This window comes from Microcaecilia unicolor, chromosome 5 (genome assembly GCF_901765095.1).
Source record: "Microcaecilia unicolor chromosome 5, aMicUni1.1, whole genome shotgun sequence".
Taxonomy (NCBI): domain Eukaryota; kingdom Metazoa; phylum Chordata; class Amphibia; order Gymnophiona; family Siphonopidae; genus Microcaecilia; species Microcaecilia unicolor.
This window is the reverse complement of record NC_044035.1, coordinates 176,993,141-177,012,966: the sequence shown is the minus strand read 5'-3', so window position 1 is coordinate 177,012,966 and position 19,826 is coordinate 176,993,141. Positions and strand designations below refer to the sequence as shown.

Sequence of the window (19,826 nt, the reverse complement as noted above, 5' to 3'; positions counted from 1 at the left end):
CCATTACATCAATCTGTGCTGCTGTTAGCACATCTCTCCTTATAAAAAAAAAAAACTGCCTTCACTTTCTTGCATTCTACATCTACTCCAGTCTTCTGTCTGCATGCTCGATGCCGCTAAGATAACTCTTGCTAAAGTTTCCAGTACCTTTTTGTGTCCAAGACCAGGGATCACACCTCAAATCTAATCATTCTTGACCTATCTCTGCTATATTTCAGATTGTTAATCACAAACTTCTCTTTGAGAAACTGTACTTGCTTATGCTCCTGAACTATATTATATCTTCGACTCTCTTCTATTTTCTACTATTGCAACTTTGGTATATCTTTTTGTGGTTCCTCCTCCCACTACTATCTCATTTATTTATTTTTAACATTTATATTCCACTTTAAGCCCAAAGCAGATGACAATAAAACATACATAAAAATGAATGCACCACAGCACTAACCATCTACACATACAAATATACTGTGCCTTAAAACAAAATACTGGTCAGTAATAAATGATTTTAAATAAATGTATCTGGGTAGCATAAAATACACTATGCTCTTAATTCAAGCTGAGTAGGCTTGGAAAAAATAAAAAGTTTTCAAAGGTGAACTGTGTTCCCCAAAGCTTTATTCTCTGAGATCTTCTCTCTTCACACATGATCTCTTAGTGCTCTAATCTTTAACTATGGCTTTCAATACCATCATTATGCTTACCTCTCTCAGATCTCTCTCCTTTAGCACCAGCTACCCGGATATGTTACCATTACTTTAAACCAGTGGCTCTCAACCTTTTTTCAGTTGGGAAACACTCGATAGACAATGCTCGCATATATGACACATTTCATACACAACCCTCATGGACCTTTGGTCTGACACAGTATTGCAATTGTGGATGCCAAGCATGTTTACATTTAATTCATAAGAACCCTCTCTCCTTCCCAACCAACACAGATGCATATCATATCTAGATATTTTCTCCATGGATGTTACCATACAAAAAATATTATGTCATGCATGTTTCTAGATATTCTGATTCTCATCTGAGTAATGGTAACAAACTATCAAGCACATTGTGAAATAATATGAAACCTGAAAAAAATCCTAACTCAAGAAGTATGTAGCAGACCCACCGTATAACAGTATTAATTCCTATGATTCAAACATGAACCCTTCCTATGAATAAGCAGCACTACAAGTATTACACAGGGCCCTAGAACACCGATAGATCTATTACTGGTAAAACAGAACAACTGGATTGCTACAGAGTTCTACACAGAAATTACATGCAAACAGAATAGTACACCTTGGTCACACACAAAACAAAGACAGAACCTCATCAAATACAGGACAAAGAATCACAAATTAGAAACAGAAATATAAAGACAAAAATTGAACTGGGAACCCCAAGAAGTCAAACTAGGCAGGTACTACAACATAGGAGAAATAAAATGGAAATTCATTTCCAATAAAATGCAGAGATATCCATGATGCACATTTCTTAAAGCTAACATATTCCACCTAAAAAATTTTTTTCTCTCTTTGATGTCTGGGCATTTTATTTTTCCAAGCACACCAGTCCTAGTTTCTTTTTTCTGCTTTCTTGTCTTGCCTTCTGTTCTTTTTCCAGTGGGAGCTGTCCATTTGACCTTTCTCCACTTTCTTCCATTCCTTCACTTTATCCATCTGTGACATAAATCCTCTTTCTCTCTGTTCTGTCTGTCCACTCAAATTTCACCCTTTCACTATTTCACTTACCTATCAACTTTCAATCTTCTCCTCTCACCTCCTCTCTTCTACTTCATTTCTTCCCTGGCTTTCTATTCTCTTTCACCCACTCCCCATTACACTTCTACCCTCTATACTCACCATCTTCCATTCACTCATCTCCTTGAGAATCCCCATGGCCTCTCCCATATGGTTCCACCATGCCAAGCATCTCGCCTCCCTCTTCCTTCCAACACCCTTGTAAGCCCAGCATTTCCTCTCTCTTTCTCCACCCACATTTGTTGCTCAGCATTGCCCTGTCACGCCCACCCTTTCTCTCCTCCACCCCTATGGTACAGCAATTCCACATCCCCTCTCTCCCCTTTACCCTCAATGTCAGCAAGGCAGAGGGGACAGCAGCTTCAGGAAACTCAGCCTGACAGCCAGAGATGTGGCTACATAAATTCCGATGCCCTACTCCTCCCCAAGTTGTGAACATGGCAAAACACGCACTAGAAGTGAAAGCATGTTAAGTGCAGTTTACTGCTTACACAACTCGGGAAGGAGTACAGCATCAAGGTTTGTGCAGCTGAATCTCCTCCCTCCCTGCTCTCCATCCCCCATAGTCCAGCATCTCTCATAAACTCACCTTCCCATGGTCTATCATCTTCCCTACACTTCACCTTCTACCCAGCCGCCCAATGGTCTGACATCTTTCCCTCTCCCCAGTAGTCCCCAAAGTCTGACATCTTCCTCTTTCCCCAGATGCCCCATGGTCTGACACCTCCTCCTCTTCTGAACCCCCAGCTCACCCCATAGTCTGCCATCTCCACAGACCTCAGCTCCTCCCTGGTCTGGCATTTCTCCTGTTTCCCTCCCCCTGCAGGTCCAGCCTGACCTTTCCCTCTTCTTCCTTCCACCACCTCCCCAAGGGTTCAGCACCTCTCCCCCACTCTCGCCCCCCAACATGGGTGCAGCACTTCTCCCTCAGCCAGTCCCCCCCCCCGGCCCTGGCCTGTTAAAACATGAGTTGTTCGCTGGCAGCAGCAGTGGCAGGGATAACAGGCTGACTGAGCTGACTCGGAGCCTTTCCTCCACTACTGTCCCGCCCGTATGTAAACAGGGAGTTGTGTCAGAAAGGTGGGACAATAGTGGAGGAAAGGCTCTGGGTCAGCTCAGGCAGCCTGTTATCACTGCCCTTGCCGGCCAACAACTCAAGTTTCACAGCTGGGGGATTGGGGGGGGGGAGAGCTGGCTGGCTGAGGGAAGATGAGGGGAAGCTGCTGGACTCATGGCAGGAGGGAAGAGGGAGAAACTGAAGTGTAAACATTGAAAAAAAAGTGTTGCAGATTGAGTGGCCCCGCGAAACACTGGTTGAGAACTGCTGTTTTAAACCATGGAAAAACTGAATTCATCTGTCCTCCCAAATACATTTCTCCCTTTCCACATTCTTCTCTCTTGGTGGAGAACTTTCTGTCCTTCTGCCCATAACCCAGCAGTTGTCTTCAGCTACTCATATTTACGTACATCCAAAAAAATAGCTCAGACAAGTAATTTCTTTCTCAATAAAACCACTGAAATATATCTTCTCCTTTCTGAATACACGGTCAAGACCTCATCTCCACCCACTTTCTGCTGCAGCCCATTGCTGAACTGTCTTTCTCCACGACAGTCAATTTAAAATTCAATTATGCAGCTTATCTTCCTCCAACACTATGACCTACTCATCTTAACACATTACATTTGTTCCTCATCTTCTTTCACATTCTGATGGAACTATTTCTCTTCTTCAAGTGCATCTACTCTACAGTGCCATGTCAGCTCTCTTCTCATTGCCCCACATGTAGTCATGATCTTCATTTAATTATCCTGGGAAAAATTCTGCACAACTGCGCAATGCAAATTTATGTGGAGAATTCCCCACCTGTGAAAATAGAAGTCTGTACTGGCTGTGCAGAATTCTGCCCAAGCAACCACACTGGCATCAAGGGCTCTCCTAAATCCATCTCCCCCACAGAGATCGTATGACAAGAGGAGGAAGAAGTGAACAGCTGCACACTGGGCTGCTTCCTCTTCCTGTGCTGACCTAGACCCAACTGTTCATTTAAACCGAAGGCTATACAGAGATCACAGTTCACATGAACAGCTGGGCCAAGATGGCACAGAAGAGGAAGAGGACTGATGTGCAGCCATTCACTTCCTTCTCCTTCTGCAGCATGCTCTGTGGGGGAGGAGTTGAGAAGCTAATGACGATGGCTGAGTATGTGCTTTGGGGATTGGGGGGGGGGGGGTACAGCAAGGTGGGTATGCCATGAGGATAAGTAAAGGGGGAGAGATCAAGGTAAGTGTGCCATAGGGATGGGGAGAGGAGCAGAGCAAGGTGAGAGTATGCAATTGGGATGGGAGGGGCAGAGAAAACTAAGGTTGCACCACTGGTGTGGTGGGGTTGAACCCTGAGGTGTTTAATGGAGGAGGGTGGGGGAGAGATACAATGATAGCAAAGGGAGGAGAAAGAATGAAAGATGGGAATGTTGGCTGGGGGTGGGGTGCGGAATGAGGTAAAGATGTGTGCCTGGGAGAAGGAAGAATAAGAGGTAGGGGCATGTGCCTGGAGGGAGGGATAATAAGAGGTGGGGGTGTGTGTGCCTGATGCAAACGGAAAATGAGAGGTAGAGGTGTGTGAATGGGTGAGAAAGAACAAGAGGTGGGGGTATTACATGTAGGAGAAGACTTTGGGGGCAAAGAGAATTAGGGGTCTTGCTGGGAGTTAGAGGGAGAGAGAATTGCAGCTGGAGCAACAGCGTGAACTGGGAAGGCCTGAGGAGTGAAAAGGCAAGAGGGGATTTCAGGCCTTAGAATGAGTGAATTCTGCACAAAATCACTACAAATAAACTATGCAAGCTTTCCAGAATTTTAAAATATACTGAGTGCAGAATTCCCACACAAGTACCTTTTGTGGGGCAAAACACTCTAACCTATGCCCTTCTTCTACACTGCTAATTCCAGGCTCTTTGTTGTCTTGTGGCACTGTATGCCTGAAACAGACTTCCAAAACTGGTATATCTTAATCCTTCTCTGCCTATTAATCATGTCCTGCAAAAAAAAAAAAAAAACAAACAAACATCTTTTTGAGACTGTTTTGAATCCCAACACCCTGACTCTTTCACGTCTTACCCTTGTCAACTATGGTAAAAATCAAGTTATTACTATGAATACATTTGTCTCCAAACTAGACTGTAATCTCCATGGAGCACAGGCTGGCTATGTGTATCTGTTTAATTGTACATATACTCAGTATAGTTATAAAAATGTGGGGGTCTATCTTCCTGTGCCAAAGTCAATTCAAATGGGGGGGGGGGGGTGCTAGATTGGAGAAACAAGCCAGATGATAAAGACAAGAATCAATTTACACACACATCATATTAAACATCAACAATACCAATCAGGATGTCTGTGGGACAGCACTTTACAAACCCAGACCACTGCATCGATGATTTTATGGTGAGAATACCAAAAGAAAATTTTAAGACAATCCAGGAACGTAAGACCTTTAAAGTCAAAATGATGAAATATTTTGGCACAAAACAAATACCAAGCACTGCACATAAAGGGTTAAAGGAGGCTAAAGGGAAACTAAACAAACAAAGCAGGAATGAGCTTATCACAGTCAACACCACAGCCAGGCAGAGAGAGGTGAGGCAGAGGAGAGACAACAGACCTAGCTGCACTGCAGTGAAGCAATCAAGGAGATGCTGGTTACAACCAGAACACACAGAGACCACAAACAAAGAGAAGAGCAAGCAAGCTATGAAGAATGTCACGAGCACAGACTAATCAAGAGAACCAGAGCTCAGCAGGCCTGTCTCAGCATGCTCAGTCAGGTTACCTTGTTTCACTTCTTCTGAAGCCATAGAGTCTCCCACCTCAAAGTCTGAGCTGACTCGGCGCTTAATGAACCTCAAGTAGAGCTCACTACGGGCACTCATCAAAGCAACTTCGGCAAGGATAGGGTCCAGTTCCCTGGAGACAGAAATTAAAAAAAGTGAAAAAGCAAGAAAACATACATTTTTTTTTGAAGTACCCTGCCATCATATAAACCAAACCAAGCACTAAGATCCGAAACGTCCCATCAGCTCTGTTTACCTGCCGCTACATCATATAATTACATAGAGACAAAACTATGGCCCTTCTCTATCGCTGCCCCATCTTTGTAGAATGCTTTACCCAGATACCTGAGAGCTTATGAAGACATAAAACAATTCAAGCAGCTGCTAAAAAGGCATCTGTTTGTGAAAGCCTTTTTGGCAACATGAAGACTTATCTGATTGACTCGTTTGCCTTTTCTGTGTGGTTTTTTTTTTCTATTTTCATTTTTGGGTAAGACCATTTTGTTACTCATGCTTTAGCTTCATATGCTTAGCAATTGTTACGTGTTTAAGACTATATATGTGACTATTGTTACCCGCCTTGTATAAAGGAGGGATACAAATGTAGTAAATAAATAAATAAAAATAAACAAACATGATTTATCCTTTTTAAATGAACTTGTAGTTACCGTGGCTCAATCTTGTCTGCAGCAGACATTCTCATCATGCTGTTCTGAACTTGTTGGAACTGTAATTACAAACAAATCATCTATGAAGATGTTAAAAATTAATTACACAAGTCCTATGTTAGATGCATATAAAGAAAAGGTGAAACAGGATGCAGGTAATATCTTTTTACTGGAAAGGGAACTATCTACAGTAGCTGAATGTAACTTGCCTTGCACTGCCAAGGAAAATGCATGAGCTAAATTAGTTTCTTTGGGAAAAAGTTAATTTTCTTGAAAAAAATTATAAAATGTATGACTGTATTAAGTTAGAATGATCTGATAGTTCGGTGATGTGTGTCATAATGGGAAAGATCCAGGTTCAGTTTGCTAGCCTGGCTTTAGCTACTCTGCAGATGCTTTCGAACCAGAGCTCAGGAATCATGTCCATTCCACATACTTAGGGCCCCTTTTACCAAGCTGCAGCAAAAGGCGGCCTGCGCTGGCGTCTGCGCATGTTTTTGACGCATGCTGAGGCCCTAATTTACTGCAGCAGGTAAAAGGTGGATCTTCAGGAAATGACCATGTGGCAAGTGAAGCATTTCACGCTAAGCCAGCAATAACTGGGTGGCGTGTGGCACTGCCCGATTACCGCCAGGTAAACACCAGCACTAAAAAATGACGGCGTACTGAGGGTGGGAACTACTGCGCTAGCCCAGTAGTACTTCCTTTTTAGTGAGCAGTAAGCCCGCGTAGGGCTTATCACCACTTTGTAAAAGGGCTCCTTAATGGTCAAGATCTGGAGGGAAGTTATAGCTTGTGGGACCTCTAGCTGAAGACAGTCACTATAATGACTGAGCTAAATAGGAGGGTATAGTGTTAAGAAAAAGGATAAAACCCTGGGAAACTGTCTGAGTTTTAGCCATGTGACAACTTAAAGAAGTAACTGAGGGGAGACTTACTAATATGGAGAAGGAAAAAAAATCTCAGGAAAGTCAGTTTAAGATCTTACAAGGATATGAAGGATTGCAGTGTAAATTAGAACTGTTGGAAAATCAAATGTGGGCATGTAACCTTCAACTGTCTTGATGATTTCATCTAGACAAATTGAAAATTCCTGGTGAAGCACTGCCACCTGTTAATAAGATATATTATTTACCCTCAAAGAAAAAACAAACAAGTTCTTCAGTTGATGCAGTAACTAATGAAGTAGAGGAATTAACATCACTAGACAGTTCAAATGTGACTGAGATGTTGATGTCATCTTTTCATGTAGTGGATACTCATGCTACTCTTCTTGTTTCTTTTGTCTCTGAAGCAGACAAAAATCTTCCTGCGTCAAAAAATTTGATGATTTCCTGAAGTATGTAGGGAGACTCAGAAGCAACAGAAGCTATTCTTGGCTCTCTGCTCCAGAGTTCTCCAAACAAATGGAGAACATTTCGTACCTTTTTCTTCAAAATGCTTGATAAAATTGCAAAATATGCATTATATGGCCCAGGTCAACTTAATTTTCTTGATGTTTCATATCCAAGTTGATGAAATGCCTTCTACAGAACCCTGAGTGTGTAATGTTCGCTAGGTTACGAGTATAATTTAGGAACCTGTGCATTGTCCTTTTCTTATGTACTTGTTTCTTCGGAGAAAATCCCTGTATGATTTCCTTTGGTTGCGTCCCTCTCTCTTTTGGGGACTAAAAGAGTTTTTCAGCTTTCTTTTTTCTTCTTTTTATCTATATTTGTTATTTCTTTGAATTTGGCTATGGAATATTTGCTAGAGTTTGGAAACCTATTTGCCTTATCAAGAAGTTTTGTTTTCTTGTTGGTATCATGTTGAAATTATTAATAATAAAAAACAACAACAACAATAACAAAAAAACCCCAAAGCAAATGAAAAAATAAACTCTGGGAAACTACAAAATGCCTCAGTAAAGCCAAGAATCAATTACACTGGAAATGCAAAAGGAGGGGAAAGAACATTGTTAGGCTAACAATAAAAAATAATAATAATAAAGGTATCACCTGCAACTGGTTTGACAATATCTACTACTACTACTTAACATTTCTAAAGCGCTACTAGGGTTACGCAGCGCTGTACAATTTAACATAGAGGGACGGTCCCTGCTCAAGGAGCTTACAATCTAAGAGACAAGTGAACGGACAGTCCGATAGGGGCGGTCAAATTGGGGCAGTCTGGATTTAGTGAATGGTAAGAGTTAGGTGCCGAATGCAGCATTGAAGAGGTAATAAAAACTGAAGCAATAATATTTGAAAAGCTCAAGTACTAAGACATATATTTTATTGACCCATAAAGAAGGTTATCACATTCTTCTAATACTGCATTTCTTGTTACTTTGTAACAAAAACAGGAAGCCAGTGGGCTCACAATATAACAGCTGCAATATACACATGGAAATAAGCATATGGGCAGAGCTAAATAGGAAATCCATGCCTCTAGTACCCAGGGGTACATTCTCAGGATGAAAGGACAGTAAAGATACTGCAGGCATTAGTTAGAGGTTAATTCAAACACAGAACATTTTGAAATTAACGTTATAGGCAATTAAAGAAGTCAGATGACCATCCCACAATAATTCACACAATAAGCAGTAGGATGAAGTTTGGATCATTAAAAGGAAGCCTAAACCTTTACGCATTTAAAGAGCAATTCTATAACTGGGCGCCACAATTTAGGGGCACACTTTTACACAGGCTGTGAGCCTATTCTATCAGAACACTCAGGGAGGAAGTTATCATTGTGGGCTACTGTTAAGTAGAGCTACTTTAGTACAGGGTTTCATTTTATGGTAACCCAACGCGACTTAACAGTAGCCCATGTTGATAACTTCCCCATATACATGCATAAGTGTTTTTATAATCCTACCATAAAATCAGCTTCATTGTAATCTATACCAGACCACTGAGAATAGTTGTGTCAGCCGACCAGTGGATGGAAGCAGAGAAGAAAGTAGTTCTTTGTGATTCAACCCTCAAGGGAGTCATGCAGCCCTGAAACATTCAGTATCTTCTGTCTCCAAGCAGATGGTTGTTGTACTATGCAGCACCTCTTTGGTGCTCTCGTATGGCTCCTAAATCAGCTGTTGTCAGAGTTTAGTAGAGCAGGGGGTCTACTTCTGGACAAATTAGCTCCTTTTTATTTGGTCTGGAGGTATAGCTGGAGCTGGGAGAAACTCCGTGGGCCTTGTCATTCTCCTCCTCCGTTCTCGAGGTGGCTGTTAGTGAACACCTAAAATGCCTTTTGAGTTTGATGATTTTTTAAAAAGAATTCCTTTAATTTTTTATGAGTTTCTTCTCATTGTGGTAAGTAATTTTTATTTTGCTCATGTTTGGCCCTCTAGAACTTTCTCTTTTGTGGTCGAACAGGCAATAAGGAGTTCTTCCCACCTAGTTTCTTTACTCTGCTCTTCTTCTCAGGTTGCACAGCTCCAAGGGTCATTATGACTTGCTTCCCAGCTGCTAGTGCATTTGATAGTAGTCTAGTTCTTCAATGCAAGTGTTAGTAGGTTGGCGGGCTTTGTTTCCTGGCAGTGCTTTCGTTACTGCCTTCAGCATCTATTCTACCGTGCTGCTATTGGTGCGTCAGGGACTTGTTCCCCGAAGGATTCAGCAAGCTTTATGCTTCTGTAGGCTCTACCTTCAGGAAGATGGAAGCCGCTAGCAGAGCTGCTACTTTCAACTTTTTGCTTCTATAGTGCTAAATTTGCTTGGGTGAGCTATACCTAGGCTGCCCTGGGTTTCACAGTATAGCTCATGGGCACAGCTTCCTCTTGGGCTAGCTGCTGTGACAGGCAGTGATTGGTGAGTTTCCTGAAGAACCGTAGTTTAAGCCAGTTAAATAGTGTTTAGCCGGCTAACCACTAATATTCAGCGGGCGACAGCAGGTTATCTTCGCTAAATATTTGCGGTTAGTGCCGATATTCAGTGCTAGGTTCAGCGGTTAAATAGGGCCGTGTACACAGGAGTCCTATCTTTAACCATTAGGAACTTAGCTGGATAGTGCTGAATATTGGCTTAACTGGTTAAGTTCCTGTGGGCAAAAATGAAGCTGGATATTTTATGACGGTCACCGGAAACGGCCCAGCATTGAATATTCGGGGTTAGTGGCACTTATGCGGGCTGCTTCCTGCCAGCTGAATAGCTGCCCCATGATGTCTACATCCACCCTGTTAGTAACCTTTGCCCTGGAACTGGACAGAAATTTGGTGTTACGTTACTTGAGATACATGTATGAACAATTTCTGGGTTCAAAGTTTTGTATTTTTTCCTGATCTTTTTTCAACAACCTAAGGTGCCATAAGGACTTTTTTGGATTCTGCCCAAGGGTTTTGGTGATAGGGCCACCTTACTTGTTAAACATTTCTTGTTATATGTCATGTAAAATTTAATGGTAGTGATTTATCATTTCTTGAACCTAAGCAATTGTTGGAATTTTTGGTGGCTTGGGAGAGAGGTCCACTGTGATGGTAGTTCCTTTAGTTAGCACGTAATCTGGACATCACTGTATAGGATTCATTTGCTTTGTTGATAGGGTTTTCTTTTTCTGTTTGACTCCAGCAATATTGTGGAGTAATGGATAAATGTTTATTTCCTCTATTAAAGGGTTCCCCTGAATTTCTATGTCTTTTCTGATTTCTCTTTCAAGTACATGCTTGAATGTCATGTTGAAATTCTAAAATAAAAAAATAAAAGGAAGTGCTCCACACTCTGCTGCGCCTCACTCTCCTCCTGACTTGCTGGAAGGGTTACATGTCAGTTGATGTTCTTTCTACTGCGTCCCACATGCCTCCTAATTCAAGTGGACATGAAGAATGTCAATTGGGGTTCAATCTTGCTCAATGGAAGGGCTACACGTCAGCTGAAGTTCAACCTGTTTCATCCCCTGCATCTTCTGTCTGTGGAGGGGCTGTACATCTATTGATGTTCGGCCTAACCTGCATTCAGTCAGCAATGGAATGTCGAGAGGGTCCTGTTGACTGGCATTATAAAAATGAGCACTATTGCTTAACTAGTCGAAATACTGAACATTCCAGGGCTGTGTGACACCCTTGAGTGGCACAGTCACAAAGAAATACTTTCTTTTTCTGTCTCTATCCACTTATCAACGGACACAACTATTCTCAATGGTCTAGAAGGACTAAAGGAAAGAAAATTATCAAGTAAGACAATTTCTCCTTTACGCACCTACATTTAGGAATGTAATCTTCAGTATTTTATGTTATGCACACAAATGTCAGATCCACCCATACCCCTCCTCTGTGGATGTGCTTAAATTATAGAATAGCACTTAGCACACGTAAATGCTAGTATTCTATAAAGTTAAGTGCCCTCATATAGAATGAGGGGTTAGTAAGGTTGCCTTCCAAAGTACCCATGTCAAACTAGCTGAGCTGTAATGCCTCTCTCCTTTAGGGTTTTATTTCGTGTAGTCCAACAGGTTTGTTCACCAAATTTTGTGATTTCAAAACATAATAAAATCAGGTGAAATTGAACACTGTATTTATGGGTAATAATCAAACTACCTGTGCTGATGCAAAGTCAAGGTATTTGAGCTTTGCATCAATAATCAAAACAAAATTACATGCATATTTTTTCTTGGATTATTCCCAGGAAAAAAGCAACCAAAGAGATCTGTATCTGCTGTTTTCTATGGATACGTTTCCATTGGAAGTAACACACATTGTTTTTCAAAAGTCATCTATGTACACTATTTCCCTCCCCTGACCTTAACACGCCCATGGGAATGTCTTATAATGCAGTAGCATTAAACACTCCGGGTGGGCAATTTTCAAACACCTCAACGCTGTTTTACTAATGGAAATGACACTCTCATCAAAATCAGTACAAACGAACTGGCAGCAATCCAACAATGCAGTATTAGCTGTGCACTGGAATCAGGGAGACAGTGGAACACGTGGATGGTAGAAAGGCAGGATGCTGCCTCCCCATTACTCCTGTATATCAATCCCTAGTGTAACCTCTCACCTTCCGGTGATAGCTTCTCTGTTGAATGAACTTTTCTACCACTTTATCCACTTGCTGGTCACATTCAACCTGAAGGTGTCGGATTAGTGTAAAGAGCCTGCCAGGGCCATAGTATGTCTCTACGATGGGCTGGTGAGTCTCTACGATCCGTGCTATCCCTGTGAAGAGAGAGACAGAGTCACCTTCATCCTATTACTTTTAATTAGGGCTACATTTAGATTAAAATCTTTAATTGCACCCCCGGGTCCAACATCATTCCCCTTCTCTTCCCTCCTCCTGTTATCCAGCATCTCTCCATCCCTCCCCAGGTCCCTTATCTCTCTTCCTTCCCTTCCATCTGTCTCTCCCAGGGTTCAATATCTCTCTTAAAAAGTTTATGGAGAGAAAAGGTTGTCGCAGTTAATGACTGTGGTAAAAGGCAGCTACCTCCTTAACAAAACACAGCTAAATATATAAGTTATCATTATAAACTCAAGAAGCGTGCTTGCAGTTAATAAGGAACAAGCGGAAAAGGGGAGAAATTGGTAAAAACTTGGATGATAACTGCTTATGACCAACGTATACAAATAAGCTATGTTAGTTAATCAGTCATACACTGAATCTAATGGAAATGTGATTATGTTAACTCACCAATAAAAAATTATTGAAACATAAAAACACATGTGGACTGTGAAAAATTGCAAGAATACCTTAGGAAATTGGAAGACTGGGCATCCAAATGGCAGATGAAATTTAATGTGGACAAAAGCAAAGTGATACACATTGGGAAGAATAATCCAAATAATAGCTACCCAATGCTAGGTTCCACCTTAGGAGTTAGCACCCAAGAAAAAGATCTAGGTGTTATCATGGACAATATACTGGAATCTACTGCCCAGTGTATGGTAAAAGCGGTGACCAAAAAAAGCAAACAAAATGCTAGGAATTATTAGGAACGGGATGGAAAATAAGACAAAGAATATTACAATGCCTCTGTATTATTCCATGGTATGACCTCACCTTGAACACTATGTGCAATTTAGGTCATCATATCTCAAAGAACATATAGCGGAATTAGAAAAGGTTCAAAGAAGGGTGACCAAAATAATTAAGGGGAAGGAAAAGGAGAGGGAGAGGGAAGCAGCATGTGTTCCCTCAGCCCGTTTGGTTCCAATGGACCACCACATTGTTCCATCTGTTCTATCTGGAGAGACTGCCTCGCCTGCAAGTAGGAGCATCGAGAGGGAAACAGCTCCCCCTATCTGAGGCTGACATCACCCTCAGCCTGGAAATTCAGAGTCCACTTCCAATGCTGGCGTCCAAGAGCCTTGAACAGGAGCTGCTCCCATGGCCATCTCAGGTATCCTAGGCGGGTCTGTCTTGGCCAGAAGAGACACCACAGTGAACTGCTCCTATCGTGGCAGTCCGGAAGTGGTAAAACTGGAGAGGAGTCAGGAATGATAAATGCCTTGGATGAAGATTGCCCTCATCTGCACGCTGTTCTAAGTCTTCATTTCCTCAAAGGCCAGTAGGTATAACTTTGCATTCTTTGTGGGACACTATGGTTGGCATGGAATCATCCTTGTCCCAAAAACTTCATGCAGTTGCTCAACATTTCTCTGTAGAATTATCTCAGGTTTCTACACTGGAACAGAAAATTATAACTGTCGAGCAAAAAAAAAAAAAAAAGAGTCTGGAATCCAAAATGAATGAGAGATATAGGGGCTCATTTTCGAAACAGAAAAACGTCCAAAAAGCGGCAGATGGATGGCTTTTTTTTGCCAAAATGTCCAAACCACCATTTTCAAAACACATTTTTAAGATGGTTTTCTATGCAGTTCGTAGGCAGTACGCCCAAATCATAAGGGGGCAGGATTTGGGCATTCTCAAAACTTGGACATTTTTCTGCCATAATGGAACAAAACAAAAGCAACGAAAATCCACAACATGAAAATGAAAAACTGTTTGTAAATATTCATAAAAGGAAGGGAAAAGCCTCAAAGAGCTCAAAATCATACAGATTTACACAGCCTACCAGATCAAACGATCTTCTCTTTATCATCAGCAAAAACCCTCCCAGTGAAAAATATCCTTTTATAGATATTTTTAAATATCTCTTTTTTGTTGTTATAATATTCATCAAAAAATCTAGGAAAAACTCTGTTGTGTATAATGTGCTGTGTTTGACTGAATCAAACTGTCAAAAACAAGTCCAAACCTTTAATATTAATGCAAAGGTAGAGGGCTTATCTAAGCAAAGCACTAGCACTTATCAATGATGCAAAAGTGAAGCACTTATCTTTATAATGCAGTTGTGGAACTTGTACTTAAGCAATTTCTGCTCTCCTTGCCCCCAAGGCCCCCACTCCCTCCGGGGTATCCACTCTATTGGCTACCTTCGTGTCATCCATAAAAAGGCAAAACGTTTCCTTCCAATCCTTCAGTAATGTCTCTCACAAATATATTAAACAGAACCAGCCCCAACATCGACCCCTGAGGAACTCCACTACTCACCTTCATTTTCTCCGAGCGGATCTAATTTACCACCACTCTCTGCTGCCTGGCGGTCAACCAGTTTCCTATCCCATTCACCACTTTGGGTCTTAAGTTTAGACCTCTCAGCTTACTCATGAGTCTTCTGTGAGGGACCTCATCAAAGGTTTTGCTGAAATTCAAGTAGATTACATCTAGTGCATGTCCTTCATCCAGTTCTTTGGTCACCCAATCAAAGAAGTCAATAAGATTCATTTGGCAGGATTTTCCATTGGTAAAGCCATGTTGCCTCAGATCCTGTAATTGATTCTAGAAAGTTAACTATCTTTTCCTTCAGCAGTGACTCCATTATTTTTCCTACCACCGATGTGAGGCTTACCGGCCTGTAGTTTCCCACTTCTTCCCTGTCCCTGCTTTTGTGAAGAGGGACCACATCAGCTTGTCTCCAGTCCCGAGGAACTTCTCCCGTTTCTAAAGATTATTAAATAAATCCTTAAGAGGTCCCACCAGGACTTCTCTGAGTTTCTTCAGTATTCTGGGATGTATCCCATTTGGCCCCATAGCTTTGTCCACTTTAAGTCTCAAAACACTGCCCTAAATGACCACTGGAGGGATTAAGGCATGACCCCCCCTTACTCCCCCAGTGGTCAATGACCCCCCCTCCCACCCCCCCAAAGATGTGAAAGAAACAGTAAATACCAGCCTCTATGACAACTTAAGATGTTATGGCCAGTCCTATTAGAGTAGCAAGCAGGTCCATGGAGTAGCCTAGTGGTCGGTGCAGTGGATTGTAGAGAAAGGGACCCCGTCCCATATCCCACTGTAATTAGTACATTTGTGGTGGAAAATTTGAGCCCTCCAAAATCCACCAAAAACCTACTGTTCCCACATATAGGTGACACCTGAAGACATAAGGGCTATTGTAGTGGTGTACAGTTGGTTTCCAGATTTGCATTCTCCATACCAATAATTCAGCAAAGCCATTGTTTCTTATGGTATATGAGTGATTTGCTAGTATTGTCTTATGGGCAGATGTCATGGTCTTGCAATAATCCTCTTTTTTCTTTCTCCACTTCTAATCTACACAGTTGAAATCCATTTATCCCACTCACTTTCATCTCGAGAATCCCTGTATGACAGAGAGCCATACTCAATCTAAAAAGTTATCAAACTTAATGCTACAACCCTAAAACAATTTGTTCAATATAAAGCTCAGCCACAAAGCAATGCATAGAAACAAAGGCACAATCAATCAATCAATCAATAAATAAATCAAACCAGTGGCGTAGCCAGACAGCCAATTTTGGGTGGGCCTGAGCCTAAAGTGGATGGGCACAAAATTATCTCTGCCCTGCCATATCTCCACCTCAAAATATAAATACTTTAGGCTAATGAGGACACTCAAGCTCTGTTAGCTGAAGACTTTCTCTGAAGGCAGTCAGAACTCCCTTTTACCAAGCTTGGCAGGCAGCAGCAATGTCCCTAAGCCACTAATGCCAGCACCACATGCGTGCTTAGTAGTCGGTGGCTCAAGGATGCTGTCACTGACTGGTAGAAGGGAATTCTGGCTGCCTTTGGAGGAGGTTCTCAGCTGGGGATGCTTGGGGTTCCCCACCAGTTATAAAGGAAGGGTCAGGGCCAGTGTTAGCCATGCTATGGCACAGGTCAGAAAATAAAGGAGGGCACTTTCTCTGATCCCCTCTCCTCCCTGCCTCCCCTCCAATTTCACCACCTGCCAATACTAATCACACTGACAGACCTTCACCAAATACAGACCAAGGGATCACAAATTAGAAATTAAAATATTTACACAAAAATTGAATTGAGAACCCCAAGAAGTTAAACTTAACATATACAACAACACTGGAGAAATAACAACAGAAATGCATTTCCTTTCTATTGAACACAATGCAAAGACAATTGCTATGCACATTTCTGAAAGCTAATATATTCCATTTAAAACATTCAAAATAAAATGCTTTTTTCTACCTTTGTTGTCTGGATGTTTTATTTTTCCATTATGTTGGTTCCAATTTCCTGTCATCTACTAATTCTCCTTCAAGCGGCTGCTGTACATTTGTCTTCTCTCTGCTGTCTATTCCCTCACTACACCTACCTCTGATATAATGATCATTCCTTTTTAGTTCTGTCCTCTCATTTTTTTTCTTTTCCGCCTCTGTCAACTCAAATTTCACCCTCTTTCTCATCCTTCTCTTCCTTTTTACTTTTCAGCTACCTATCAGATTGATTTCTATCTTCTTTCACCCACTAGCTCTCTTATTCCCCATCTCACTCCTTCCCCAGGCTTCCATTCCCTTCCATCTTTAATCTATTCTCCATTACCATATTTCTACCCTCTGTAATCACTATCCTCTCTTCCATTTTCTTGCCACCCTTCTCCTCCCCTTCCTGGCCTCTCCCACATGCTTCCACCATTCCCAGCGCCTTCCTCCCTCCACCTTTCTAGCCAAGCATCTGCTCTCTCTTTCTTCCATCCCCACCTTTGTAGCCTAATATATCCTGTCCCTTCTCTCTTCCCTCCTGTCCTGTCCCCCATGGTCCAGCATATCTCCTTCTCTCTTCCCTCACTCCCATTATCTGGCATCTCTCCATCATTTTCATCTGCTCCTGGATCCATCTTCTTCTCTCCCCCTCTCCACCTGTGCATTTCTCCCTGCCTCTCATCCAACCTCATGTCCTACATCTCTCTCTCCCCCTCCCTTGTACCCCCGAGCCAACTTCTCTCTCCCACCTCCCTCCCAGCATTCATGCCCTTCCTCCACCACGTCCAACATTTCTGCCTCGCCCCCACTGTCCACCATTTCTCTCTCTCCCTCCTTTGTGCCCCAGGTCCAACATTTCTCTCTTCCACTCCCCCCCCCCCATGCAGCATCTCTTCCTTCCTCCCTTCCACTGTCATGTCCAACGTTTCACCCTATTTCCCCATGCACCACCTCTCCCTCCCCTTCACCCCTATGTGCAACATTTCTATTTCTTGCACCCCTCTCATTCATACCTTAAACAAGTTTATGCACTTGACAGGCTATTTTTAGTGAAGCCAGTCTGTTATTAATAAAGCTGCACCGAATTCAGTTTAAGTTTCCTAAGCCATATATCAGACTATTCCATAATATCACATTATATTTGGGTATTCACACACAGCTTCCTCTTGCGTTCTCACCCTCTCTCTGCTTTCATTGTTTCCCCCACCCCTCAAGCAACCCCCGCCCCTTTGGGCCAGTACTTTTCTCCATTCCCTCCAGTGCCCCCCTCCCATACAACACTTTTCTCCCTTCCCTCTAAGTGCTCCCCTCCCCGGTCCAGCACTTTTCTCCCTTCCCCTCCTCCAATGACCCCCCCAACCAGTCCAGCACTTTTCTCCCTTCCCCGCCTCCAGTACCCAGTCCGGCACCTCTGTACTGTTTTTCTCCCTGCTTCTAAAGCAGGGTCTGCAACTTACAGCATTGGAACTACCCGGCAGCGATTCACACAGGCTCGCAGTAGCTCTGGAGTTCCCTTTGCCATGTCCCGTCCTAAATAGGAGGTTGCATCAGAGAGGGCGTGACGCAGCACAGCGAATGCCGGAGCCGGCCTGTATGTTTGTGAATCGATGCTGGGTACCGCCAATCCTGTGAGTTGGAAGCACCGCGGCAGAAACAGGAGGAAAAAAGAGAAGTGCCGGATCTGTGGGACGGGGTGGGAGTGGAGGGAAGAGATTATGGGTGGTCGGGGTGCATCATTCCTGGGTAGGCCTTGGGCATAAGTGGGTGGGCCTGGGCTGGGAGGTCGCACTTACCAATCGCCACATGCTGTGACTGGCGTTTGGCGAATGTGACTTCTCAGTCCTGCCCCCTGATCAGCGAGGAGACTGTGAGGAAAGGATAGTAGGATGGCCTGGAACAACACTTCCGCGAGAACCCCGCAGGATTTGTGTCCATCCCTGTGGACCTGGAAGGGATCCCTATGGGATTCCTGCTAACCCTGTTCCTGTGCAGCTCTCTAGTATAAAGACTAGGGGACACTCAATGAAGTTACATAGTAATACTTTTAAAATGCATAGGAGGAAATATTTTTTCACACAATGAATAGTTAAGCTCTGGAACTCATTGCAAGAAGATGTAGTAACAGCGGTTAGTGTATCTGGGATTAAAAAAGGTTTGGATAAGTTCCTGGAGAAAAGTCCTAAGTCTGCTATTGAGATAGATATGGAAGAAACCACTGCTTGTCCCTGTGATTGGTAGCATGGAACCTTGCTACTATTTGGGATTCTGCCAGGTACTTGTGACCTGGATTGGCCACTGTTGGAAGCAGGATACTGGGTTAGATGGACCATCAGTCTGACCCAGTATGGTTATTCTTATAGTTATTTTCAGCACAGGATAGAGGGTGGTTTCTTAAAGAAATTACTTAAGTTGGTCAAAGAACTGGCTTGTGATACAGTTGGGAGGTTGTGATGGAACGGACAGGTTAAGTGCAATCAACTTTGCAAAGTTCTTTTCAAAATAAGTTTCAGTATAGTGGCCTTTGGTGAATTTTATAAAAGGTAGGAGTGTTAAGTTGGATTGTGTAGGCGAGGAATCAAAGAAGGGTATGGTGGAGGATTCCGCACCGACTGGTTAGGTTGGGCAGACGGTGCAGGGAGAGAGGCAAGGGCAGAGGTATAAGTGGTTGAGTGAGAAGGAAATAGGTGAAAGGTGGAATGAATTTGGTTACTGGTCAGCAAATGGTGAAAACATTATCCATGATGCAATCACCAATTTGCTTGCTTATCCTTGCCCTTCACAGTTATTTAAGGCTGTTGGGTTAGGTGTTGAAGTTGCTTGTGAATACCTCTCTGAGGGAAGGGGTAGTGACACGGCTGTTGACATGCTCAATTGTATGTCCACGAATAAATCATCATTGGACGTAGCTGAAGTGGGTACTTGGTATCCAAAGTGTGTCTCCTGTCAAAGCTGTTGGAGAAGGTGGTAGGGGCATAGCTGAATCATTTCCTGAGCCATTTTAGTACTAAGGATTTTGCAAGTTCTGCAGTACTAAGACCATGTTTGTGTTCCTTAAGGATGAGATATACTAGGCAAGGCAGTGGATAAAAGTAATGGAATGTTAGTTATCCTTTTATATTTGTCA

The 19,826-nt window shown here is 42.6% G+C and overlaps 1 protein-coding gene across 2 annotated transcripts in view; it reads right to left on the bottom strand.

Annotated features, from left to right (window-relative positions):
• Positions 1-19,826, bottom strand: part of COG4 (component of oligomeric golgi complex 4) — a 144,862-nt gene that overhangs the window by 59,236 nt on the left and 65,800 nt on the right. For both annotated transcript variants that reach the window (XM_030203608.1, XM_030203609.1), the window contains exons 7-9: positions 12,228-12,385; positions 6,250-6,308; positions 5,581-5,714 (exon numbers count right to left, since the gene is read on the bottom strand). In XM_030203608.1, coding sequence (XP_030059468.1) covers positions 5,581-5,714; positions 6,250-6,308; positions 12,228-12,385 — 351 coding nt within the window. The remainder of the gene's footprint in view (positions 1-5,580; positions 5,715-6,249; positions 6,309-12,227; positions 12,386-19,826) is intronic.